At 35.7% G+C, this 26,615-nt stretch overlaps 4 protein-coding genes across 8 annotated transcripts; 1 reads left to right on the top strand and 3 right to left on the bottom strand.

Moving 5' to 3' along the window:
* Positions 1 to 529: 529 nt before the first annotated feature.
* On the top strand, positions 530 to 2,857 carry LOC112509858 (60S ribosomal protein L17-2). The gene is made up of 7 exons (XM_025115048.1): positions 530 to 607; positions 709 to 745; positions 1,013 to 1,053; positions 1,723 to 1,953; positions 2,049 to 2,151; positions 2,458 to 2,525; positions 2,630 to 2,857. Exons 1-7 carry the CDS (start codon positions 605 to 607, stop codon positions 2,672 to 2,674), a joined length of 528 nt encoding a protein of 175 aa, XP_024970816.1. The 5' UTR covers positions 530 to 604; the 3' UTR covers positions 2,675 to 2,857.
* Positions 2,858 to 4,902: 2,045 nt separating this feature from the next.
* LOC112508469 (UPF0235 protein At5g63440) lies at positions 4,903 to 8,190 on the bottom strand. 3 transcript variants are annotated; one of them, XM_025113083.1, is made up of 7 exons: positions 7,978 to 8,189; positions 6,862 to 6,976; positions 6,590 to 6,743; positions 6,154 to 6,250; positions 5,985 to 6,073; positions 5,828 to 5,896; positions 4,903 to 5,211 (listed from the first exon to the last, which is right to left on the bottom strand). In XM_025113083.1, the coding sequence occupies exons 1-7, from the start codon at positions 8,090 to 8,092 to the stop codon at positions 5,152 to 5,154; spliced, it is 699 nt and encodes a 232-aa protein (XP_024968851.1). In that variant the 5' UTR covers positions 8,093 to 8,189; the 3' UTR covers positions 4,903 to 5,151. The 3 variants fall into 3 exon arrangements, with proteins under 3 accessions (XP_024968851.1, XP_024968852.1, XP_024968853.1); XM_025113084.1 differs by having other exon boundaries at positions 6,862 to 6,962; XM_025113085.1 differs by lacking the exon at positions 5,828 to 5,896 and having other exon boundaries at positions 7,978 to 8,190.
* Positions 8,191 to 10,706: 2,516 nt separating this feature from the next.
* On the bottom strand, positions 10,707 to 13,467 carry LOC112509760 (elongation factor 1-delta-like). The gene is made up of 8 exons (XM_025114880.1): positions 13,382 to 13,467; positions 12,659 to 12,765; positions 12,459 to 12,575; positions 12,207 to 12,300; positions 11,918 to 12,038; positions 11,561 to 11,674; positions 10,984 to 11,145; positions 10,707 to 10,885 (listed from the first exon to the last, which is right to left on the bottom strand). Coding segments are annotated over exons 2-8 (693 nt in total). The 5' UTR covers positions 12,742 to 12,765; positions 13,382 to 13,467; the 3' UTR covers positions 10,707 to 10,883.
* Positions 13,468 to 17,932: 4,465 nt separating this feature from the next.
* Positions 17,933 to 23,586, bottom strand: LOC112510185 (probable ubiquitin-like-specific protease 2A). 3 transcript variants are annotated; one of them, XM_025115512.1, is made up of 8 exons: positions 23,400 to 23,586; positions 23,001 to 23,101; positions 20,066 to 20,256; positions 19,517 to 19,684; positions 19,301 to 19,435; positions 19,121 to 19,202; positions 18,933 to 19,046; positions 17,933 to 18,149 (listed from the first exon to the last, which is right to left on the bottom strand). In XM_025115512.1, the coding sequence occupies exons 2-8, from the start codon at positions 23,010 to 23,012 to the stop codon at positions 18,081 to 18,083; spliced, it is 771 nt and encodes a 256-aa protein (XP_024971280.1). In that variant the 5' UTR covers positions 23,013 to 23,101; positions 23,400 to 23,586; the 3' UTR covers positions 17,933 to 18,080. The 3 variants fall into 3 exon arrangements, with proteins under 3 accessions (XP_024971280.1, XP_024971281.1, XP_024971282.1); XM_025115513.1 differs by lacking the exon at positions 23,001 to 23,101 and having other exon boundaries at positions 23,400 to 23,547; XM_025115514.1 differs by lacking the exon at positions 23,001 to 23,101 and having other exon boundaries at positions 20,066 to 20,253; positions 23,400 to 23,547.
* Between the last annotated feature and the right edge of the window lie 3,029 nt (positions 23,587 to 26,615).

The raw sequence follows: 26,615 nt of genomic DNA, 5'->3' as shown, positions 1-26,615 counted from the left end.
AATTATTTTATTTATTAATATAATATTAAAATATTTTTTAGTATGCGATTGAAGTTGATTTTGCTTTAGTATTTAGGGGTGTTTGGGATTGCTTATTTGAAACAATTTGCTCTTTTCTACAAAAGCACTTATCAACTTATTATAAGTCAGAATGGTTTAACTTTTTCAAAAACTTCTTATTACTGGTTTGACACCGGTATAAGTTGTTTAATCTAAACACTAAAAAATGCTTATTAACGATACCACACTAGAATAAGTCAATAAGTTATTTTTATAAAAAATCCCAAACACCCTTTTAGTAAACTCATTATTTTTAGTGTTTAATTTTTAGTGATTGAATTGGAAATTATTTAAACTACAAGTGTAAACTGTAACAACATGGAACCCGATTACCTTCAACTGCTCTAAGCCCAATTAAAAGAGAGAAAATGGGCCAACAGTTAAAAAGGCCCAAAGACTAAGGCCTAACCCAAATCCATATCAAGCAAACCCTAGGCGGTTGTTATAGTCAGAAACCCTACACCCTCCATTAGATTGTTTGTTGGGGTGGCCTCCGAAGAACACACAGCTCTTGCATCGGCGAAGCCATCAATCAGCAGCAGCCATGGTTAGATTTCACCCAACACATACGCACACAGTTACTCGTCTACATTGCTTCAAGTTTTTTTGATTGATTACCTAAGTTATTTTTGTTGCTCATTATCTCAGGTGAAGTATTCTAAGGAACCAGAAAACCCCACCAAATGTAAGTTTTTGAGTTATGTTCTCTTTTGATTTTCGAAAATTAAACCTACTATTTTCAGATGCGAAGTTGAAGTAGATGTTCAGTCTTTCAATGTTATTAGTCATGTGTAATCGAGATTGTTATGATTATATGTGAGCAAATGATGTGGAAAGTAGAAGCCAAATCAGTACTTTTAAACTAAATGGAGGCTATACAGCTTTGTTTGTGATTTAGAAAGTTTGTATGAATACTGATTAAACTGTGTTTGTATTGATGTGTATATATCAGCTTGCAAAGCCAGGGGATCAGATCTCAGGTGTCATTTCAAGGTATCTTGATGTTTTTGTCGTACATATCTTCATATGTGTCACTCTTCATTAGTTTATCGATTTTAAATCAAGAAGTATCTTGAATATCTTTGATATGACTTGTTAAACCTAGTAATTTATGGCAATCTAATATGAAACTTGTTACAGTTTGAACACGAACAAAATTATTTGTTCTACTTGTGCTTAGCAATTATTTGTTTAAAGATCATTGAATCTGCCTGAAGCTTAGAGTCCTAAAATCTGCGTTGTATGTTATCTTCCGCATTGTGACTTGATGGATGTTTTTTTGAATGGCTTAGAGGGGTTGTCATGCAATCAATTTAACCAACAAGAAAGCCTGTTTTTTTAGCATGTTTTGACCTAGTAGGCTGTAGATTCAATGACCTTTTCTTTAAGAATCACTCTTTCAACTTCACTAATTAACACTGAGCAGACTTGAACCTGAAATTAGATCATTTCAGGGATTGTCTCTCTAAAGCATTTGATTTGGGAATCACTTGTGCTTTGATGTTTTACTTTGTTGTGTAGAGCTATACATACATTTAGACTGTTATCTATTGCCAGGATGCTTGTAAAGGCTTTATGTTTGCTGTGTTGTTTTATAAAAGCTCTGTTTTTTTCTGTTTATAAATTTATTCATTTGTTGACCTACTTATTATTTTCTTTTAGAACACTCGAGAAACTGCCCATGCTATTCGTAAGTTGCCTTTAATTAAGGCCAAAAGATACTTGGAGGATGTTCTGGTTCACAAACAAGCCATTCCATTCACCCGTTTCTGTCGTGGAGTTGGGCGTACTGCACAAGCAAAGAATCGTCATTCCAATGGACAAGGGCGTTGGCCTGCCAAGTCTGCCAAGTTCATCTTGGATCTGCTAAAGAACGCAGAGAGCAACGCAGAAGTAAGAACCATAGGCCATAACTATGCATATTTCATTGTATTATTTTCTTCAAATTCTAGTCTAGCAAGTTTATGTTTTTTTCTGAACTATTATAGGTCAAAGGGTTGGATGTGGATGCTCTTCACATCTCTCACATCCAGGTGAACCAAGCTCAGAAACAGAGACGTCGCACATACCGTGCTCATGGAAGAATCAACCGTGAGTCTTTTCACCCTTATTCTTGACCTAGCTTATGCTTATTCACTTGATATGTCCTTTCCTTTTTCTCTCAATGGTTGTGCTGGGGCAGGTTCAAGTGTAGACCACAAATATTTTGAGAGCCTGTGAACCAAGGTTCTCAAAATATTTACGTCTTTCATTTGAACCTTTCCCAATTAGGCTTCTATACAAGTACGATTAACTGAAGATGCATGAAGCTATTCTCTATCCAACCCTTGTGCATCGGGTTTTTAGTTGATTTTGTTTATTTTGGTTGAATTTGAAACGCCTGTTTCTTATGCACAGCTTATATGTCCTCTCCCTGTCATATTGAACTTACCTTGTCTGAGAAAGAAGAGCCTGTTAAAAAGGAGGTCAGTTATTTAATTAGATTATCGTATTTGCTGATAGAACGAAATGCTGAATGCTTGTTTATAGGTTTTCTTAGCCAACTCTGAACCATTTGTATTTGTTGCAGCCTGAGACTCAGTTGGCTCCTAGAACCAAGAAGAATCAATCTTAAATCTGAGAGACTTGGAGTCATAGTTTGCTGGTAGAAAGAATTCTGGTTTTGTTTTGATTTGTAATCTCAAAAACTTGTTTCCATTTCCAAAGATTGTTATCCAATGCCCTTATATGAGATATGATCATGCTTCATGAAGTTAAAATATTTAATGAGACGTTTCTTTCAAGGCTGATTTCATGACTGATTTTGCCAATTGCAGCTATAACATAACTGTGTTTGCTGTTGATCTTCTATGCACAGTTTCATGTAGATATGCATGGAGGATCTTTGATTTTGCCTTTTCTTTCTTTTTTACATTTTTAATGCTTGGATTCAACTTAATAAAATTGAAATAGCACTTTTGTATTGTCTTTATATGATCTTGATGCACCAAAGCTTCTTAAGATAGACCTAGGTTATGAAAATCTGGGGTATTTGGATCTAGGGAGAGTGCATTCGGCAGGTCGGGTGGGATATTTAAAAGCCTGATTCGATTTTGTATATGGAAATCAAATCCCAATTTTTGGATTTCAGATTTTGGATGGCTTCATGTTGAGGTTGGTCGGGTTTGGGTTTAGTTATAATGCAATATATATATATATATATATATATATATATATATATATATATCCAATCGATTTGGACAATGAATTCAATCAATTTAGAGGGTTGATAAATCGATAGTGTACTTAGAAATTTGAAAAAAAAAACACGACCTGACTAAGATTTTTAGAAATTTTAAAAGATAATTAGATAAATATGTATATTTATATAGTATTTAAAATATGTGTATATATTTTGGGTTTTCGGACGAATCGGTTGGTCAAGAATCAAACCCAATCCGAATCCAAATTTTTCCCCCAAAAGTCGGTTTTTGGATTTTGGGATCTTGGGGTATTCGGGTTTTACATAAATATCTTATATTCGTTCGAGTTTGGGTTCAGCTTTCAAATAATTCGGGTTTTGCACATCCCTATTTGATCATTGGGGTGCACCAAAACTTCTTAAGCTGGAATCTAGGTTGAAAACTTGTGCGTTTGGATTTTCCTGGTGCACCGAAACTTCTTTTTGATGAATTTGATATACATTTCCTGGTGCACTCGACAACCGTTTGGTGCATTAAGCGAACTTGTGCATGCAAGCTTTTCTTTCCTTCAAATTTCAAAGTGTTATTTTTCACAAGAATGTGATTACATCTAGGGCTGTAAATGAATCGAACATAAACAAATGAACGAATATGAACAAATTTTTTTGTTGGTTTAGTTAAATGAACGAACATGAACAAGAGTCTCATTCGTTCATTTATGTTCATGAACGTTCGTTTATGTTCGTTTATATATTAAATTTAACATATAATCTTTTATTTATTTACTTTGAATTGAAATAATATTTATTGATGTTCGTTTAGCATGTTAAATAATGAACATAAACGAACACGAACACACCTGATTACTAAACGAACGAACACGAACACAAAGATTTTCATTCGTTTACCGTTCGTATTCGTTCGTTTATTCTGTTAAGTTAAACGAACGAACATGAACAAGCCTTTATTCGTGTTCGTTCGGTTCGTTTACGGCCCTAATTATATCCCCCACACAAAGGTTGCTTTAGAGATGAATCTCAACAAGTATGGCAGAGGTTGCTTTTATCTTGATTCTAATTGTCTAAATCTCACAACACGCAATAATTATGGAATTCCTTTTTATGACAACATGTTATAAATACGAACAATACCAATGCCAAAATACAACCTCAATTGATTATTATTTTTAAAAACCCTTTAAATTTTTATTCTTATTGTTTACAAGAACTGTAAAATAGAAATATTATAAAAACTGAAAAGATTTTTTTATGTACTATTGATGTATATTTATGGTAACATAAAAATGGAATGTAAGATGGTGTTTAGTTTCTAATAATTAGTATAAATGATTATAATAGATTTGGATAAAAATCATCTCTTCCCAATTTGAGGGAATAGCATCTTTCTTTTAAGTCTACCTCTCACCACTCTCACACATCACCGGCTATCCCGTCCCCATGGCAGCACCATGACCAACGGCCGTCGGATATAGAACCTCATCTTTGCCCAGGCTAACTGGGCCTTATTCAGGGAAACGAACCAAACGCCCCGTTAACGTTGTAACAGTTGTATCTTTGAAAAAATTACAAGTTCTATTAGGAAAAAAACACCTAAATACTCAATATATTATAGATAAGGTACAACAACCTGTATGTGTCTATTGGTTGAAACATGATCTAGATACCAATGTTTTGAACTAAATGTGTATGATTACAAATCTGACTTGACTTCAATCAGTCCATTTCTATTTCATTCTAGTCATCAATCAAGAAGTCCAAGCCAAAAATGTCATTCACATTTGACATGATACAATCAAAGTAAAACTTGAGAAAAGATGGAAATTTCAGAGCCAAATTTTCAAAGGATAAGGCAAAATACAGATCAAGATCCCATAAAGTGTCCAGTAAATTCAAGGTTGCACAGCTTCAAGCAGTTTCTCATATACCTGTCTGGCTGACAGATCTTCCACCTGCTCCACAATGTATGAATAAATTCAGATCCACCAGAGATTTCAAAAGCCACATATCAATTTAGAAGACACAGAATCCTACTAATTTACCACAAAGGGTCCGAAGTTCACTTGAGGCATTAGATCTAGCTTGAATAAATTGACAATTTCTTTAATTTGACTGAATTGTTTTGCTGAATCCCAGGAGTAATTACGTCAAGGAATTGTCGTCTTGCATCGATTCCGAGTTCCTAAGAACTGAATCAACAAACTACATTCGATACTGTCTAACCAAGAAGTTGCTATCTGTTTATTCATATAGTTGCCTCCCAGAGTCCAAATACTGTTTGGGGATTCTATCTGGTTCTAAAGCATGTTTTATTCTTGTTAGGCGTATTAGTTACGTTGCAGGATTTTATTTGGTTCTGTTTCTTTTGGAAACCTAGACTAATTGGTACTCTGATTGCATTGAGTTTCGTTACAGTTGTGTGCTAACAATCCTAGAAGGATCTTGCCAAAAACATACTTTTATAGCATGAGTCTGTAGTTCAAAATGAAAACATTAAGAGAGAAGATAAGAAAAGAGAAGAAAAAGGATATGCATTATGATTTGGTTATAACAGTTGTTTCAACTCACCACAAGGAGCTTAGACTTGCTGTTCCACCCTCTTTGAAGGGTCATCTGGCTTAGTCTCAAACCTAATACCTAGAGTAAATACAAAATGAAGTTGGCTAAACCACTCAGAACTCAAAAGAACATTTTGTTTTGAGGAGAAGAAAAGAGAGGAACAGACCTTGCCCATAAATTCTAAAAGTTCATTGTTAGCTTCCCCACGTGCAGCAGGTGCAGCTACAGTGACTCTAACATCATCAGCATTTACTCCTGAAAAGTTTAGGATGCAAAGGTACGTGTCAGAGACAACATGTAAAACAACCTAAGCTAGCAGATGAAAGAAGATTTACTTGTAATTGCTGAGCGTTGTGCACGGTCTTCCACTTCAATCGCCACTTGAACAAGCCCTCCTTCTAACTGGGAAATGCATGGTGGTACAGGAGCATCCTGTAGCATAAAAACCAAACAAAAATTTTATAAACCCTTTCTAGTGCATTTAGACAGGCTTTATTAAAACTTCTAGCAAGTTCCACTTCCATAAAGATTACCATTTATAGAACTAGAAGGAATATGTGATCCAGAAAGAAAGAAAAGAACAAAAAATAGTGTCCATAAAAAGATGAGCAGCAATCTTATGAGTTCAGTCACTTGTGCAGATAAAATGCTTATTAGGATTTCCACCCTAGTGGGTGATGCTACTTCTCATCAACAGAGATGGTGAGAGTTTGTGAGCTCAATTGCAAAGCCATAGATATATGGAAAGCTACAACAGTTTGTGGCAAGTACCTGGGGGTTAGTTTCTGCAGCAACTGTACTAAGTGCTCCATCAACAACATATATGAAAGAGGCAGATTCCAAGTCTTCTTCAGAGCGGTAGCAAACAAAGAGTCCACAACCCATGCAGTTCATGCGAAACTGCTTTTCTAATTTCCCTTCACCCCTACAATGAAATTCCATTGGTTGTTAAAATAAGGCATACTTGTTCTCTGGAAAGTATTCATGAGATGTACAAATAAGCAAACATTTTCCCAAGTATCAAATAAGTGTAAAAAGCTTACCGCTTTAGGAGAATTTTTCCTGCCTCATTTATGTTCAACCTTGTAAGATGCTTTTTCTTATCCAAAACATATGCTTTGTCCGTTTTTCTTTTGGGCATTTTCTGCAATTGTGTATCTACAATCATACTTTAGTACGGGAAAAACTGTACACAGTAATGGTTAATGCAGAAAACTGATACAAAGCTCATATTGCATTAGAAAGATTTCACTCAGAATTAGGTCTAAAAGGGACAACAACAATGAGTTGGAATACTAGATGATAAGGATCAGGCATGAGAAATCAATGCATATATAGCATCGATGAGAATTGAAGGTTTTATACAGCTATTTCATCTAATGTCAATGATTTTAAGGCTAGCCTATGACTGCGTAATCCAGAGTTCCGCATCTTGGCAATCCTTTAGTCTACCACTTGGGATGATTATTTTTAAAGTTTAATATAGAGGCGTAAACCATGGAACACCTACTCAAAATTATCCATGAGGACCATGACAAAACTGTACCATAAAAAATGGGCTTTTAAGATTTGCTTTTTGGGTGCTTGCGGCACAAAAAAACATATGTCAAAATACTCTTCAACATAAATCAAAATGAAATGGTAAGAGACCACCAAAAAGCCTTCTGTAATGTAAGTTGCATGCATGATTGGTAAGAGCATGGTATAATTTCTCATACAACATCGAGCAGATTGGGCGTTAGGAAACTGCACTCGATATCATCATAAAGCCCAATTTAGTTGGAAAAACATCCCAACCATGGGAGAATGTTTAAAGACCACCAAAAAGCCTTCTGTGATACAAGTTGTATGCATGAGCCTTCTGTAATATAAGTTGGAGGCACGATGGTCTAGACTCTAGAACCAATAATTTGACAACAAAGCTAGAACAAGAAAAGCCACTGCAATTCGACCTTTCCCGTAAAACGTGTGAGGAAAAGAAACTATTTCTGGTTGACTTCAAGTTAATTAGGGTTTCATTTCCGCATGCTCTAGTTTTCATGAAATTTACAATCTCTACAAATTAATTTGGGGGAACTTTAAAATGTGTTATATAGAATAATATATAATCACAAACTAAGATACAAAGAAAATCCTATAAAAGAAAGAGAGAGGTTCACCGGTAATGAGAACGTGAGAACTACAATGCTTGCAGTAATAGACGAAGAGATCGGAATCCGGACCATCTGGTGCAGCATCCTCGCTCGAGTAGGTGTGAGTCGTCCTCTTCGGCATGCTTTTGCTTCCTTATCGATCACTCTGGCACACCGTCTCCGGTGAAGTTCCGATATGTAGCCGAGAAAGGCAGAAACCACCACTTGCAAGGATTAGCAGCGACTTCATAAAGCATCATCCTCTTTATTCTGTCAGTGCGTAAACCTAAGGATTACGTTTTTACCCCTTTGACTATTAGTAATTTTACAACTTTGGTCCCTTCAAATTTTACACTTACATTTAAGGGTACAAACTAATCGGCTATGACCTAAATTAAGAGGTTATTTACTAAATATTTATCGGGTAAGCATTTAATGACATCACTTATCTTATCGATTGAGTATGATTAGAACCAAGACGGTAACAGACGTAATAAAAACCAAGAGTCTTATCCCGGTAAGCGAGAAAAAAGACTCTTATCGGGTCGAAGACACTTACCAACAACCTATTTTGATGTCTAAGAATGTTACATGATAAGATAAGTGACTGTAATTTATCTTGCTAAGAAGTGCTTATCCAGTAAGTGCTTGGTAAACAGCCCACTAGTTTATCTACGAAAATGTGAGCTTGCATCCAGCCTAGCTACGTTTATGCTTTTAGTTGATGGACCCTTTTGCAATGATGCTAACGAGCCACCAAACATTATGTTAAATTGGATTATTAACATTTTTCCTTTTCAGCTAAATCAAACAAAACTGACTAAATACATAACATGTGAAGTAGGGTCTGAAAAAGGTGAAATATACGCATACCTGACCTCTATCACAAAAGATTAGATCGATTATTTCCGTGAAACTCGTTGATTGGGTAAGAGTGTAAGCAAGCAGTTAGCAAGAATAAATACTAGCATGAGGTGTGCGACTTATGAGAAATATGGAAGTGAAAGTAACGTTATGGTACAATTAAAGCATAAGAAAAGACAGTGTAAACAACAAAAAGCAAAACCCACATCGTTCATGTTCTCGAAAATGTCTAAGGATGCCAAGTCTGGCTTCAAATGTTCTTTCTCGGCCTACCTCTCGACCAACACTCTTTCCACTCTCCTCACTAGAGTCATAAGCAGTCTCCTACTTAGGAGTCGAAACCAACGCACTTTATAGACCTTATTTGGGATTCTATATAACATGATCCTGCCACATGTCCACTAAATATTGATTTCTTACAAATTTTACAGTTCATGAATAAATAAAGAGGTTGCATTCGACCTGATTGCTTTCAATCAAGATCTCCAACGAGACATTCGTTCACGATTACGCCGACTTGAGCAACAAAAACATTATATTTGTGCAATTATTTAAGAATTATATTTTGATCGCTTTATGTGAAGCTGTAGTCCCTTTAAATTTTATAATTGCATTTAAGGGTATAAGTGGATCAACATGAACAGAAAGTCGTTCACTCACCACTTATCAGATAAATGTTATCGCAAGAGTTACCACACTCACTTTATTGTACAATATTAGCGGCCATTAAAACGGATTGATGGTAAGCGTTTATCATCCGATAAGTTTTTTTTTTTAACCAAAGGCCTTTAGCCTAGCGGTATCGTAGCATTGGCCTTCTAGAAGGTCAGTGATTCAAACATCATCATAGATGAGGAGGGTGTGTGAGTTTATTTATTGCATTTGCCGTATATAAATATTATATACTTCAAAAAAAAAAAGTGTTTAACGGGTAAGAGTCACCACCCTCACTTACCGTGTAAGATTCTTGATCTTTATCTTCTCTTTTACCGGGTGATATTCTTGGTCCAATCAATGCTCACCGGTAAAGTAATTGACCCGATAAAACGCTTACCCAATAAATGTTTGATAAGCGGTCCTTTAGTATTGTCTTTTACCAAGTAAATAATGTTTAGCTTCTTCGTTATTTACTAATTCCTTCTTAATAAAATAATGAGACCGTTTACTCAGGCATTTATCCAGTAAGCCCTTATCGATAAAAGTAACATTCTAACCTATATTACCAGGTAAAACTGTAATCTATCAAAACAGTATCATATACAACAATTTACCAAGTAAAAATTGTCACCCTTATTCACTAGACAAGAATCTCCATTCCTATCATCGCAATCATGTTCATGTGGTAAGATAATGAACTGGTAACCATTTATCAATCACCACTCCTGTATTTTTATATGGTCAATCACTTGCCTCTTGGCCAATTTGTAATTTTTATAATCTGCTGTTTCTCAATAATTTTGATCCAGGACGTTACCAACCAGAGCATTTAACATATTGCCATTTAGTATGTGTAAGAAAACAAGTTTTGAGTTCAAATTAACATTACAAAATGCTTTAATTTTAGTTTCTCAGATCAAGATCTTAGCTTGAGTTGACTTCTCTGCAAGGTCAACAACTAGGACTTTTTTTATTAACCCGGCGAGCCGACTAATCTCAAGGCAACCACCTGTTTTGCAGGTGGCCTGGAGACACCGCATTTGAACCTCCATCGCCACAAGGGGATTCTTATTTCTCCTTGGATTTAAACCTGGAACCTCCAGGTACTTTTGACCTTTGGAGCCAAGCTCAAACCAATCAAGCACCACCGTTGTGTTAACAGGTTGGATTTTCTAACTGATTGCAGTTGATTTTAGTATAATTTATGGTTTGTGTCAAATGTTGGAAAAAAGAGATCTTGCAAAACCATTCTAGATATAAGAAAAGTTCTCGAAAATAATTCCAGAGTCAAAACGATCAAAACTTAAACAATGACACTGATAAATAGGTTTCCATCGCGGGAGAGGGAGATGATACTAAATTATAGGCCATGATACCGTCCAGCATCATCATAGCAGCAATCCACACATGAACTCTGCAATTGCAACAGCGGTTATCCGTCAATAAAAGAAGAAACATGTGAATCGTGGTAATCTGAAAAAAAGATGCATAGAAAGATTGTGATGAACTTACAGATCTTGTTGAAGGCGACAATATCACAGCTCTGGACATACTCGTTAATTGGTTCCTCTGTGAGCCTTTCTTCAATGAGTGTATCGACAGACACCAAGTCATCGACAATGGTCATCATGATCTGGAGCTTCTTGATTCCATACCCAACTGGTACCAACTTTGCTGCAACATCAAATGATTATTTCAGTCATCGGAAATGGTATTTCAAAACAATGGTCATCATCATGGAAGTAGGATCTTGGGAACGTAAACCATTAATAGACTTATTTTCACTACCTAGAACTAGAAAGGGTGATGTACCCCCTCCGTCCCAAAACAATGTTCACAATCAAAAAGAGAGTTTGATGTAATTTTCACATTTTTCAAATAAACCCAATGACAACTTTACCGTTAATAGTAGGGGTACAAAATTTCTCCATCTCATAACTAAATTAGAATTGGAAAGTATCCGTTTCTTTTTTGAAAATGAACACTTACTTTGAAACAAATTGAAACAGGAATGTTGAAAAAAGATTATGGATGGCGGGAGTAGAATGTAGCAATAAAATTGGTTTATTAAAAAGAGAGAAAAACATACATGCGCCCCAAAGCAAGCCATCCAAATGAACACTTCTGACAGCCTCCTCAAGCTTTTTCATGTCGGTCTCATCATCCCAAGGCTTTACATCCAATAGGACTGAAGACTTGCCGGCTGATAATATAACAAGCAAAAAAGCAAACAAAAACAATGGTGGTAAACAACCAGAAATAATATTCAGGTATATATCGAAAAGTGCAGACTGAGTCACCCATGTTATTGGTAAAGACCAGCCTCCCAGAAGGGTAAGGTTTCAAAGCTCAGCAAAGGTGAGAACGTAATATAAATCCCACGCTAAAAAAACAATGCATTATCAGCTGCGTCATAATAGTTAGAATGAAATGAGAACAAACTCACATTCTTTCTTCTTTCCAGATGCCTTCACTGCAGCTGCACGATCTTCAGCAGCCTTCTTTTCCTCTTCAGTCTCCTCACCAAAAAGATCCACATCACTATCATCATCCTCATCAGCTGCAGCCTGAAGAATACATGTGAAAGTGTATTTTGGGTTAGCAAATTAGTGCCCAAAAGATAATAAAGAGTATATTCTAAAGATAAAGAAGCCAACACCCCAGGTCAACAATCCATCAAACCACCAGGGTTGCTGGTGAACAGCAAAACATTCAAACAATTACACTGATCTTACCTTTGTCTCAGCAACAGGAGGAGTTGCAATAGCCTCTTCTGGGAAAGAAGCAGACCCCTCTACAGTAACGCCACTTCCTTCAGCAGAGACACCACTGGAAGAAGCAAAATCATTCAGAATCACAAGTCTCCAAGAATAATACTAAAGAATATGGACCAATTCACAACTCATAAACCCAACTGAACCAAAGTAGTGGGAAAAGATTCCCAATGAAGGGTAAAAACAACTAATGGTCAAGATTCAAAAACTTACGAAATTCTCAGAAGGGACTCAATATGGTTGAACCATCGAGATACATTCACATATTGGGGTGATGGAGATTTTGTGAAAGCAGCATGAACGGTGAGATCATCTTTTGAAGCTTGGTACCTGAGAAAATAAACCCTGTAAGTACCCTACAGCATGATAATCATTTAGAATCAGATATATTTTAAAGAGCAATATTAACTCACCCAGTGATGTAACTGCGAGACAAAAGGTACTCATCAAGCTTCTTGAGACCAGCTTCCGAACCAACATAGAATGTAGGTGCCATTTATAAATGATCAAGTACTCTCTTCTGCAAGTTATTTGTAAGGTAAACATGAGCAAATATGGATCATATCATATCATTATTTTGCTTCTAATCAGCCAACATAATTAATTCCATGATTAATATTTGTATCTAATTCTAGTCTATATCTGCAATTCTATACCAAATTCATTACTTTATTCTATTCTTCCTCATGCTTTATACATTTTAGAAAAAAAAAATACAGATTCATAACCCTAGAACTTGTATTTTGGCATAATCTCGTTAACCCTTAATTAAACGAACTCAGATCTTAACACCAAGTTGAAAAATCCAAAATTGCCGAATCAGGATGCAATCGCGGCACCGCATTACTTGAAATTGCATCTAACTACCGATTATGAAACCATTTCTCGAAACCCTAGTCATCACCAGAGCACAATACACCTATCTACACTAACTGAATATAACATCATGAGGAACATACAGATCTGTAAAGTGCAAATAAAGCACAAAAGAGAAAAAGAACCCCACTACACTCGGGAGTAACTAAACAACAAGTAACCAAGAAACAATACAAGTCTACTCACATAGTTTCATCAGATTGAGAAATCAATGAATCAATTAACCTGTAAACACAAAAGAAGAACCCTAGAAGGCATACCTGCTTCAAGTAAGAATTCCGGTGGCTGCCTCGTGAGTAAGTTCGGTAGTCGGCTGTGTCCAAGTGAAACCCTACTCCAATTTATAAAAAGATGAACAGGGGTATAAATGTCATGTTTGTAGATACTGGAATTTGCGAATTACCATTAAGCCCCTCATATTTATATCGCCAGAAAGAATATCACTAATTTTCATTAAACCATAAATTTGGTCCCTATAGTTTGATGAAAATAACACTTTTCGTCTATTTAATTTTAAAATTATAAAATTACTATCGTAGTTTATGAAAACGTTTGTATTGACTTCTTCCTTAAATAGTTGTTCAAAAAATTTGTTAAAAAACATTTTTGTCTTTTTATTGATTATTTTGTCTTTTATCCAATCAAAAATCATATAACAAAAATCATAAAATCTATTTTGATTGGGTAAAAGATAAAATAAATCGATAAAATGATGAAAATGTCCCTCATTTAACGGAATTTTTTAGTGGTTGTTAAAGGGAGGGGACTTTTTGCAGATTATGATCATCATTTTGTAATTTAAAAACTATAGGGATGAAAGGTGTTATTTTGAACAACTTGAAGGGACCAAATTTGTAGTTTACTCTTGATATTTAAACTAGTTTATACTACATTGTAAAGCATTTGCCAAAAAGACTCTTAAAAACTATTTTTTATAATTGAATTATTGTTTATTGATGCATATCACTTAAATTCAAGATTACAAGTAAGAGGTTGTTTGTTACCTCTTAATAGTTCCATTAATAGTCAACATCTTAATTGTTAAGAGATGAATCTTATTTGACAAGAAAAAATCTGTCTCTTAATGGTTTCAAAACCTTCTAAATGATTTTGTATCCTAGATCTCTCTTAACCATTAAGAGCCCTAATTTCATTATACATAATTACCAAATAATACTTATGGTTTTCATTTAGTGAAAAGTTTGAAAGTGGACCTGAACTTTGATAAATCTAAAAATCATACTTATGGTTTTCATTTTGTTCTGAAAGTGCTCCCTATTTGTTAACTTTGTTTATTTTCTTCATTAGTGTGAGGGGAATTTCAGTCCTTTTCTCTTTAAAAAATAACATAAGATTGTATCTCGCATTTGCTTTAAAAAAACAAATTTTAGATTGAAAGAAATTTTTTATAATATAAATAGAATAAAAAATATAAAATAAAATATTGTGTTATTTATAAAAGATAATCAAATATTTTGACTAAAAGACTGAAATACTCCTTGATTTGACAGATAAAATAAACAGAATTAATGACTAGAGACCAATTTTAGAACAAAATGAAAACCATAAAGATGATTCCTAGACTTATCAAAATTGAGGTATTACTTTTAAACTTTTGACCAGGGTCGGTCCAGTGGTTTTGGATGTACTGGGCGGAGAGCCAAAAAGATGTTCCTACTCCGATGAACCAAGAACTCAAGAAGACACGAATTTTAAAGGGGTTTAGAACTCAGTCAAGTTAGGCAGCTCATCCTCATGCCGATTATTATTGGAAAAAATGTTACAACGAGGGGACATAAACCAAACCCCGAAAAAAAAAAACAAATATAAGATTATATGTTCATCTAAAACGGCGTCTTTGTGAAGCATATTTAATCAAACTAAATTGTTCAAACTTCAAACAACCAAGCAGACAAGCAATCACTAAATATCAAATATGCAATATTGAAATGGAGAACTAGAAGGAAAACACCTAAGTGGCTGAGTCCTGTGGATTGAAGTGGATGTGAATCCTTGACGAATTTGTAATCACATCCCAAAAACTTTATTAGTAGATGTTATAATTGTACCTAAAGTCCTAAACTATTTACGCTTCACATACTACAGTTCACACTTGTTTGAGTTGTTTCACTGTTTCTGAAAAATTCCTTCTATGATCTACCATCTAGTCGAGGATCATTCAGTATCACCAAATAAAAATTGAAAACCAAACCCTAAAAATTGAAATTAAGCATCATAAATCACCAAATAAAACCCTAATTTTGATGAAAGCATTACCGTGAATCTTATGAGTGAAGGACGGAGTCTGGAGATTATCCACACTGAAACGGTATTTGTGAAACCCAGGAACAGAAAGCCCGTGTGATATTTTTCACAGATTAGAGGAGGGCAGGAACCAGGAGGCGTCAGGCGGAAGAGGACGGGGTCTGGAGAATGGAGATTAGCCATCGGCGGCTGACCCGATTAGACGATTGATGTCCATTAGAGGGGGAAGAGCCGAGCGATCGAGGCGAGGACTGGACAGGAGTCTGGAACCGAGCGAGGAGCCAAGGAAGTGTGGAACCGAGCGAGGAGCCGAGGAGGTCTAGTATGTCATAGAGGGCTTCGACCTAAATGATGCCCCTTGGGATGATGCTGCCCTGGGCGACGACCCACGTGGCCATGGCCAAGGCAGGCCCTGCTTTTGACTATACCTCAAGGACCAAAATTAAAGTTTACTCGGTAAAATATTCGATAAAATAAAGAGTAAATTATGGATTTGGTCTCGGTGGTATGTTGATTTTTACGAAAATGGTCCCTAGACTTCATGTATTATAGATTTGGTCCTTCTGGTATGCACTTTCTCTTGGATTTGGTTCCTAAAACAAACGACCGTCTATCAAATATGTTAAAATTGAGGGCAAAATGGTCTTTTTGCCTTTTCCTATACTTTAACATTTTTTTAAAATTTAAATCAAGGGCCAAAATGTATATTTTGAAACTCGAAGGGCCAAAAATAATATATAATATAATATTGAGATTTTTAGGTATATAACTTTAAATAAGATTTTAATTAAATCCATGACATTCTCAGGAGTATAAATTCACTTGTTCTTATATAGGCCAGTAAGTTATCAATTTAATTAAAAACTCTTATATATGTGTGTTGAAGAAGTTCCCATTGAGGTGGGGCGTACATAAGAGCGGAACCTAGATAGAACACGTATATATAAACACACACACATATATATATATATACACACACATCGTCACAATACCTTTCGGTTCCAACCCTCGCCACGCTAGATCAACCTCCATCCCTCTCCACCTTCCCTTTTTCCCACCACCACACACACATTCACAAATACACCTATACCTTTCGCGCCAAGAAATTGCGCATAGATTCTTAGCACACACATCAAAGCAATGGTTGGGGATTGGAATCATCGATCAGATCAGTGGAAGAAGAGGGTTGGAGGAGGGTTATGGTCCCTAACATTAACATAAACCACCCTGAAACCATGTGGTGGGTTTGTGTTGAGGAGTGTGGTAGACTAAATCAACTAGGTATCATAGAGAAGATGGAGGGAGGAGAGGGAGAAGGAGGAGGGTGTTCATCAGACTGATGATTGTTGTCGGGAAGAAGGGGGGAGACGATGGAGTTCTTTGTGTCGAAGGCGTCCAATTGTGTCAAAGGTGGTGTTTGTATGTGAACGCCGGTAGGTTTACTGGTTCATGTCGTCGTAGATGAGAGAAGAGGAGAGAGAGTATTTTCTTTTTTAGAATTTATATCAACCAAGTGGAATCATTTGAGTGGTGGTTAAGAAGTATAATAAGATAAAATGAAAAAAATAATAATGTTAAGATGAAGATAACTATAAAAAGACAAAAGTACCCTTAACAAAAGAAATGGATGGCCGTTTGGTGTAGGTACCAAATCCAATAGAAATTGTATACCACAGGGACCAAATCCTTAATAAACGAAGTATAGGGACGATTTTAATAAAAATCAGCATACCATAGGAACCAAATCCATAGTTTACTCAAAGAAAAATATTTTATTTTTTTAATTTGATATTTATTTTAACGTATGCATATATTTTCCAATTTTTAAACCAAACTTTTGATCACGAATACATATTCATGTGTGTCGATATCTATACTATATTATAAAGTATTTGATAAAACTCTCAAAACTCATTTTTTATGCACAAAGTACTATTTATTGATGCACGTTACTTAAAATTCAATATTACAAGTAATTATATATAAGTACAACTTATTAAAGTTCTATGTTTGAATTCGTATAACTGCAGATAAACATAATCAAATATAAGATAAACATCTAAATTTAAATATAAAAAATCTAAAATATAATAAGGATAATCATTGAATTCTAATATACTACTCTAATTATTATTATTATTTTTATAAAAAAATATTATTAAACTAAAAATAAATTAGTTCGTTATTATTCCTAAATTTAAAATAGAACGAGAACTTTTAAATAGTTAATTTGACACTAATTTCGATATATATTTTTTCAAAATTTTATGATATTTTAAAATTTATATTTTATTCAAAATAAAAAATGTTATTGTTTTTTCAAAACCGCATAAGACCGTATTATAACATCGACGGAGACAAATAATAAAACAAAACACTAAAATCAAGATATATCTCGTTGCATTACGTGGATACTTTTCTAGTTCATAATAATATATTTACCATATTATAAATATTTACTGCGTGTTTTTAGAACCTCTTAAATTTAAAGATACATCAACTAACAAGCAATGCTTAAATTGTAAGATATGATCCCTGCAAATTCCCAAAACCATTCACTGATTCACTTCAGTTCAAAGTAAACAGCATCTAAGGTATCAATCAAAGGAGGTCTCTAAAATGAGACTTTTTCCTACAAGATTATCATTTCATAGGATATATCAAAAACGATTACTCGACCCCACCGGCTAATCGCTATTTGAACGAATCAAGAGTTCTGCAAAACTCATCCAGTCCTTCATAACTAAACCAGTCTTTCTTCATCTACAAACACATCGAGACATAAGAGAAACAAAACCAAAACGAAAATTAATCACTCAAAAAGATGCACAATTGGTTTAAAAAATGCCCATCGAAGCCCGATTGGTTTGAGCTTGGCTCCAAAGGTCAAAAGTACCAGGAGGTCTCAGGTTCAAATCCAAGGAGAAATAAAAATCCCCTTGTGGCCACAGAGATTCAAATGTGGTAACTCTGGGCTATCTGCAAAGCAGGTGGTCTCCCTGGGATTAGTCAGCTCGCATAGTGGGTTGGATATCCAGGTTAATGGAAAAAAAAATGCCCATCGAAGCCCGCTCAACCTTTTGGGATAGAGGGCATATCTACATACATCTCCAGACCCTAGTTTCGGATGAGATATACTGGGACCGTATGGTTCACAAGCGGACCTACATAAGAGCATAAGTGGCACAGGCCACCGCTACATGGTTCGGTGGTAATGGGAAAAAAATACGTTTTCGAAGAGTGACACACTGACACTATACTGTTTAGTTGGGTGTCCTTATATTTTTTGATACTAAAGTGTTGGCACAAGTCTTTTAAGAGCGGAGTTGGTAAATGTTGTTGTCTTTGTAAAAAAGGGCCGAGTTAGTCCCAATTTTGTCAAATTTCTTAGTTTCAGCTTTATACCTTTTGTGTTTTTAAAAAACTTTGAACCCAAGGCTCGAACATGGGTTCTTCTTGTGCAAAGACGGGAAACAACCAACAAATCTATACTAATTTTGTGAAAATTTATGGATTTTTTCTTATAGTCAAATTGTGTAAACTTACGAAATATGGGTATCCATCGGATATGCTGAAACTCTCGGGAGCATTCTCAACAAATAGTTTTATATAGTAAAGAACAAAAATTCCACATCCACGGTTGTCTCTCTGCTGCGGAACCTAAAAATCGTTTGTTTGAGCATGCATAAGATAGTTATTATGCGCTCAATATATTACCAAGAAATGCTAGTTACCTTGGGAACCAAAAAGGGAATTTTACGCAACTGACTTGTCTCCTCTTTCCTCTCGAGATTCCTGTAGATGTCGAGAACAAATCTGCCAAAGGCAAAAATGATACGTAAAACGTGATTAAAATCTTTAAGTAATAGAGTCTCAAAAACATAAGAGGTAAATGACTATAATTTGTCCATTACTTTCTTATTACAGGTTCCACTTGCTTGGAGTGATCAGCCATTTCCAGTGAATCCAGCAACAAGATGCATGGAGTTTTGAGTTTTGATCCTAAACTTTCACCAAAGTGACAGAATATCAAGAGACTCCAATGACCCCTGCCGAAAATTACATCTCCAGATCACCACATGCCAACAAAAGATATATACGCGTAACACTACCGAATTAAGAATACCCACCACTGAACAATGGGAAAAACCACATATTTTCTAGAAAATACATCCTTCTTCTTGATCCAATTTAACACCTTTTCTTTGTTGGAGTTCTCCGAGTACAGAGTATACCATAATGGATCAAGATGCGCGAATGAACTCTTTTTATCTTCCGGAAAGCTAAGCCATAACTTCCTACATGATTTAAAAAATTGTATTCATCACAAAACAAAAGGCTAAAGACAGCATGTTCTTTTCGGGTGCGTTTGGTACGCTAGACGGTACATTATAGAACAAAAACTTGTTGTCCTTTTGTGTGACTGGGACTGGAAAGGACTGAGAGGGACAAAAATGCATTTATTTCTGTCCCAACAAAATAGGTGGAACGAATCAGGGAGATGTGACAAGTTTGGTAGATTTACTAACTACCCTTATCAAATTAAAACCCTAAAACCTTCCACAACTCTTTCACCCGACCAACTCACTTACTCCCGTCCAGTCCAGTCCAGTCCAGCCCAATTCCGTTATCTTATCAAACGCATCCTTCTATTTGGAGAAATAAAAGGTTTAGCTCACTCCAAGTAACTGTAGACTTCCCCTGAATCCAATTTCCTATCATGGTTTATTGCCTTGTTGCGACTCGCTCTTCTTTGACGAGTGATGATGCATGGACGATAAGAATCTTGATGAGAGTTGTCAAGCCCGTCAGCCACTCTCTTTCTACTTCTTGTCCTTGTACATATAGGTGAATGCATCAAGTAATTCTTCTGCAAGTAATTTGTAAGGTAAATATATGGAATCTAATAAAAATGAGGACCAAGGATTATATCAGCAGATATAGCTTATAATCAGCCAAAAAGATTCCATTCAGCTACACAATAGTTGTAGTTTATTATCAGCCATGTTAAAGATTTCATTGTTTATAGCATACACAACAAGTGATGTTAATGCATTGCTCATGACCTGAGGATGGCACCATGATATTATATAATTCTGTTATTGTTCATATACTCCCTTCCCATTGCCTAACATCAACCCCCCCCCCCCCCCCTTAAAGTAAGACTGCAGCGACTAAGATATAAACCAAACCAAATGAACCACGGAGTGGCATCCAGGGAGGGTGATATACATTGATTATTCAAGGCATAAAACACTCATTTCTTTACCTTTAGGTAGTTCATTTTCTTTTATCCCAAACCTTTGAGTCCTTTTTATTACATTATTTTCCATTTGTTTATACTTGGAGCTAAATTAAGTGATTAACTTGTCTTTGCGCTATTAGAGTAGAAGAAATCTTAACTTGAAAGCATAATGTTATTTGCTGCAGCATTCTAACAGCATTAAACTGTCATTAAGCAGCCTTTTGGGAAGTGTTTATTGATTTAGCTGCCGATTTAGAATGAAGACAAATTTTTGCTAATTTGTTGGTTAAGGCCCACTACAGCAGGAGAAGGGATTTTTGGAGGTTACTTTTGCTTTTTCTTATGATGTGATACTCCCTTTTTAACTTTTGTCTCCCTTTTTGAAACCATGGCTTTCCAAGGCCTTTGTCTTCTTCCTTGGCTCTTTTGTATAAATAAGACCCCTTTGTAGTTCTTAAAATCCATCCCAAAAACACTAAAGAATCAGATCTGAAGTTCTTATGTTTATGCAAGTTAGTTTTTAATTTTCTTTAAATAATGTTCTTCATTATGAGTTGCTGCAGCATTGTTCTTACTTTATTTACTTTTCTTGTCATTTAATTTCCGCTCTTTATATTCAGTCATTTACTTTCCGTCATTTACTTTCCATCATTTATATTTATGTCTTTACTTTTTTGTTCTTTATATTTCTTGTCATTTAATTTATGTAATGAGTAGCTAATTCCAATAGCTTGGGTGTAAGATAAGGGGTGAAATGATAAATCAAAGGAAAGTAGACGTTGTTTCGCAATAACCTCTTTTTCTGCTTCTGCTAGGATTTAAATATCTTTTAAACCATGACCAATGCCCCGGTTGGTCCTATACATGTGGAACTTTAGCTTTATTTGGTCGTGACCAAGAAACCACCGGTTTCGCTAACCTTCATTAGCAGATTCATTTTCTGATCAAACTAGAGGTTACCAAGGAACCATGCATAGCACTGAATAGGGAGCCGCCGAATACACCAACTACGCCTAGCATGTGAAATGGGTGCATAAGAATGTTGTTGGTTTTTGTTGGAATCTTTTTTTTAAGGAATTGGTTGGTCGTCCAGTAACCGGCAACTCCTATCATATGAAATGGGTTCAATGTCCAGTTATGAAACAATGTTTCACTATTTCATTCAAGTTTTTATCAAAAACCAAGTACATTTCTTGACGAGTTGATCACTTTGAAAGTGTTAAAGTGCCATGGTCTTAGAGATAAGCCATTGAATGCACGTCAACTTGAATGATATAAGAGGTAAACTTGAGAAAGTTACCGACAAGGAGACTTGTCATTTATGTCTTTTAAAATTAACTCCCGACAGGTTGGTCACTCTTTAAAAGTGTCAAAGTGCAATAGATTCAGAGATGAACTATCTAGAACACACGCCAACTTTTTTTTTTTTGAAATATATAATATTTATATACGGCAAATAGAACAAATAAACTCACACACCCTCCTCACCAAAGATGAGGTTTGAACCCTTGACCTCCTAGAAGACCAAGGACTCACATACCGCTACGCCAACTTGAATGATATGGGAATCGGTTCGAGAGAGTGATTTTTAACAAAGAAGTTTGTTTATCCATATATTTTGAACACACCATTTTGCCGCTATCCATGGTCCGGATACCACATAGAGATATGGATTGAAAGCTATAATATAGTGCAAAGGTGAAGTCCGAAAGGAATACCTTCAAAATAGACGGTGAAACTAGTTTTGGCTTATTGCATGCTGTAGCATTCCTACAGCATTGTCTGCTGGAATTTGTATTTGCATTTCACCATAAGTCTTACACCCATGCTACCCTTTAATATTCTGTTATTTTATCATTGTTAACTCAGAATCAAACTGAGGTCTTCAATTTCATCATCTGAAGTCTTACACCTAATTATTGGGGTTTTATTGCATATTCATAAGCAGTTTATGTTTGTAGTTCTATACCAATATGCATCTCTCTAAAGTGTAAACTACTTTTTTCCCCTCACCAGGTTGTGTTTTTACACATGGAGATTCCTCGATTACTATTTTTTTGCATAGATAGGAATAGTAGTTTATCTCCTGTAATCCTGTAACTTTAAACTAAGGGGGCGTTTACTAAACACTTGCTTGGTAAGTACTTATCGGATAAATTTCGTCATTGGATGAACATGAAAAGGGTCAAGAATCTTACCGGATAAGAGCGATGAGAATGATGAAGAGTCTTACCCGGTAAGTGAGGATGACGACTCTTACCGAGGTAAGCGCTTACCCACTAAATTGTTGCATTCGATATGCTTTGATATACTACAATCTTACGCATTAAAATAAATCATAGTGTTGACTACTATCGATAAGCACTTACCGGGTAAGCCATTGGGTAAACGGCCCCTAAATGAACTTGGATTTTAACAGCGCCTTGAAGTTCTTGAAACTTCAACTTCTAGCAATTATGCAACTACTTTTCTGAAAATAAAACCATCTCAGAACCCTGATCACAAGCAGAATGCAATGTAGCCATGCGTAATAACCCATTTAAACATCATAATGAACATACGGATATGTCAAGCATAAAGCACACAAAAAAACTAACAAAGAACCCCGATACATTCTGAAATAACAAAATCAGAAGTAATCGCTAAGAAATTCCCTACGCCTTGACAAATCTATGAACATATGCATGCCCGGATTCATGCATCAATCAAGCAAATGACTTTTGAAAGAGAAACGTAAAACCCTAATCCATCGATTTAATAACGCATACCTGAATTCCTCTCACTTGTACTACGCAATGTGGAATGGTCGGTCAGATCGAAGCGGAAACTAGACATTTATATGGCAAAGCCTCAGCCCTTTGGAGCCAAGAAAGATACAAAATTTCACAAGTTACGTCCCTCGTGGATGCGAACAAATGTAAGAATTTAGGCCCGTTCAACAACATCGGGCGTAATCCATTTCGAATGATCAAATTATGTATTGGACTATGGATCCACCCATCCAAATGTAATCCATTCCATTTCAAAAACCAACACAAACAAATCCTGATTTAAGTAAAATAATTGGATCATGGTTGAATAATGGTTGGATGGTAATCAAATGGTTAACTGGATGTGTGATTAGATGTTGGACGATTATGTTCGGTCGACTTTGGTGGGTTCTGGAATGCCATTCAAGAACCGGTTGATCCAAATTAGACGTTGAAAATTTCATTTCGATCAAATCTAATTACAATTGGACAACCAATTATGATCGTCGATTCTAATTAGATATGTTTACTTTTTGCACACCCCTATAAGAATTTATTTGTATTTTCGACATTCAATATTTAATAAGATAAATATTTGATGCACACTTTTAGTTTCCCGATGTTCTTATAAGGTATATCGGGATTAAGAGGTCGTTTACCAAACGTTTACCTGGATAAATGCTTACTAAGTCACATTACATTATCAAATGAATATGACAAAGACAAATTACAATATATCTGACTTTATCAATTGATGTGATTTGGACCGATGATCTTCTCGTCATTAAACAAAAATTCATGGACCATTTGTTTTTGAAGTTCTATGAAATCAACACTTCTCGACAAACATTTCATAGTGATCGTTTCAAGAAATTATCCACAGATGAAGCTAGCTGGTTAGAATTGAAAATTCTAGTCTCTGAAATTTGGACTGTTGTTTCGACTTGTAGGAGCTCTAAGGCTCTAGAATCCGATGATTTTGATTCTCTTGTCATTAGTGTTTTTTTGGCGTATTTATCAAAGGGGAGTATTTGTCGTGCAATTTGTTCCCTTTGGGCCTATGTAGAATAAGTAGAGGATGCAATACTTCTTTCTAGGGATGGTGATTTGTCCCGACTTGGTGGGGAAATGCGGTTCATCCGACTCGAACGAGGATGAGGATTCCCCACTAAACCGGGCCCCGGAACTGGGGATCCGCGGTAGGCTCAAGTCGGGGTTTAGGTTGGGTAGCGTATCCCCCGACCCGCCCCTGTACCCGATATATAATTTAATTAGTTTATTTTATTAATATATATAATATTTAGATTATTTATATTCTAAAATTAGGTTTTTAATTTAAAATTTGATTTTGAGAATTGAGACTCTCCAGACTGCACGAGACCACGACCAGTCAACCGCTTCTTTCACGTAATCATGTGCAGTCTTCACTTCACCAGAACAACAGGGTCGGGGACTGGATCTAGAACGAGAAACTGGGGTTTGGCCGGAAAAAAGGAAACCCAGGGATGAGATGCTAATCCCCGTACCCGTCAGCTTGGAACTAACTAACTCCAAGAAAAGTTTATATCTTTATTTTAAGGCACTTCAAAATAGGTTAGTCGTTCTTCAAAATCTCAACAAATAGATCAATCTCAACTCGATGATTTGCCCGTTCTGTAAGGATTTTATTGAAACTTCGAACCATTGCCTATGTGTGTTGCAAGGTTGCTTCAAGTATCTAGAAAAATGTCTTAATATGGTGGAATATTGATTTCGACCCTCGCGCATCAACCTCCAATTTGCTTCTATAAGATGGTGGGACACAGATTTTGGCACCGTTTGTGGAGACTGGCAAACTATTACTTGGATCATGACTTATTCTCTATGGAAATACATAAATGCTCGGATCTTCAAAGGGGTCGACGCTCGTGGTGATATTCTTGGTGGTATTCAAATTTCGGTCTTTCCTTTGGATCTCATCAAAATATAAGAATCAGTCAATTTCGAGGACGACATGGTTTAACGCTTACTTGTATGCTGTCTCATGAGCCTTTCTTGGCTTTGTATATGTTATTGGTGTTGTCATCGTTTTCTTGTGGTGTTCTTTCAGTGTGTTTTTCGGAAATCTCGTCCTCATAGATATCCTTCTTGTCGTGCATGATTTTTTGTTTTTCTTATAATTGAATATATCTTATTGATTTAAATACTCAATAAAAATCTCTTGAGAACGTCGTAAGGAGTGAAACGGAAACTTGGGGAAAAGTGGGTCAAACAAAAATAGGCTTCATGAAACAAATAGATTAATTGGAATGTATTTGAATCGAGACTAGTCCCATTTCTGAAAAAATATAAAGGGAAATGAAAAATAGCTGAATTTTTCTACAAAATTTCAATGGAGGTTTAAGTTGGATTAATAAAGGAATACAGGGAAGAGAGAAGGCATTGCAATAGCACTTCATTCACACACACACTCAGTGCGAAAGGGAGGATCACTGAATGACAACATACCATAGTACTCATATTAGTTCACTGGAGAAGATGGACAAGCTCGTCTCTTTAACAAAGCGACGAAGGGAGTATATACTGAGGAGTCGGTTTTGTTAGGATCCAAGCGCTTACCGCTACGCCAAAAGCAATTGCTGGTGAAGAAGGCGCAACTTATTTTCTTATAGCATAGTAGCGAGGGCCACGTTTCGATTTAGGAAGATGCTGATCAATGACCCAACAAGTTTCAATACAAATCATTTCTTAAACAAAGGTAGGACACGTCTTTTGAATATATGCGTGATAAAGTGACATAAAGGGATGACTGGATAAACCCATTTTATTTTGAACAAAACACAACTGGACATCTTTACATGCTTATCGAATAGGTTATTAAGACCATCAAACCATTACCAAGAAAACTATTTGTCTTTTGGGTAAGGTAACCGATCTCATATTGTATGAATTGTGATTTGTAGGAATCATAAAGCTTTTGTGAGATGCATTGTGTAAAAAGATTGTTGTAATTTACTACGGGAAATATGATTTTTCAGGTGATGCAACCTATCCCGTAAGAAAGATTCTATTTGGTGAAATGTAAATTATTTTGGATGTTGGGGTGTTTGGTTCACATAATGGAATTTGGTGGAATTGGAATCCACCAAATAAAGTTGACTTTAAAGGAATTAAAATGAAATTTGACCATACGTATGACTGACATGGATTGGAATTCAATCACACAAAAGAATTGGAATTTGCATGTGTGGGGGG

This window comes from Cynara cardunculus (genome assembly GCF_001531365.2).
Source record: "Cynara cardunculus var. scolymus isolate 2C chromosome LG 3, CcrdV1, whole genome shotgun sequence".
Lineage (NCBI taxonomy): Eukaryota > Viridiplantae > Streptophyta > Magnoliopsida > Asterales > Asteraceae > Cynara > Cynara cardunculus.
Note: the sequence above shows the minus strand (reverse complement) of the source record. Positions and strands in the feature narration are given on the sequence as shown.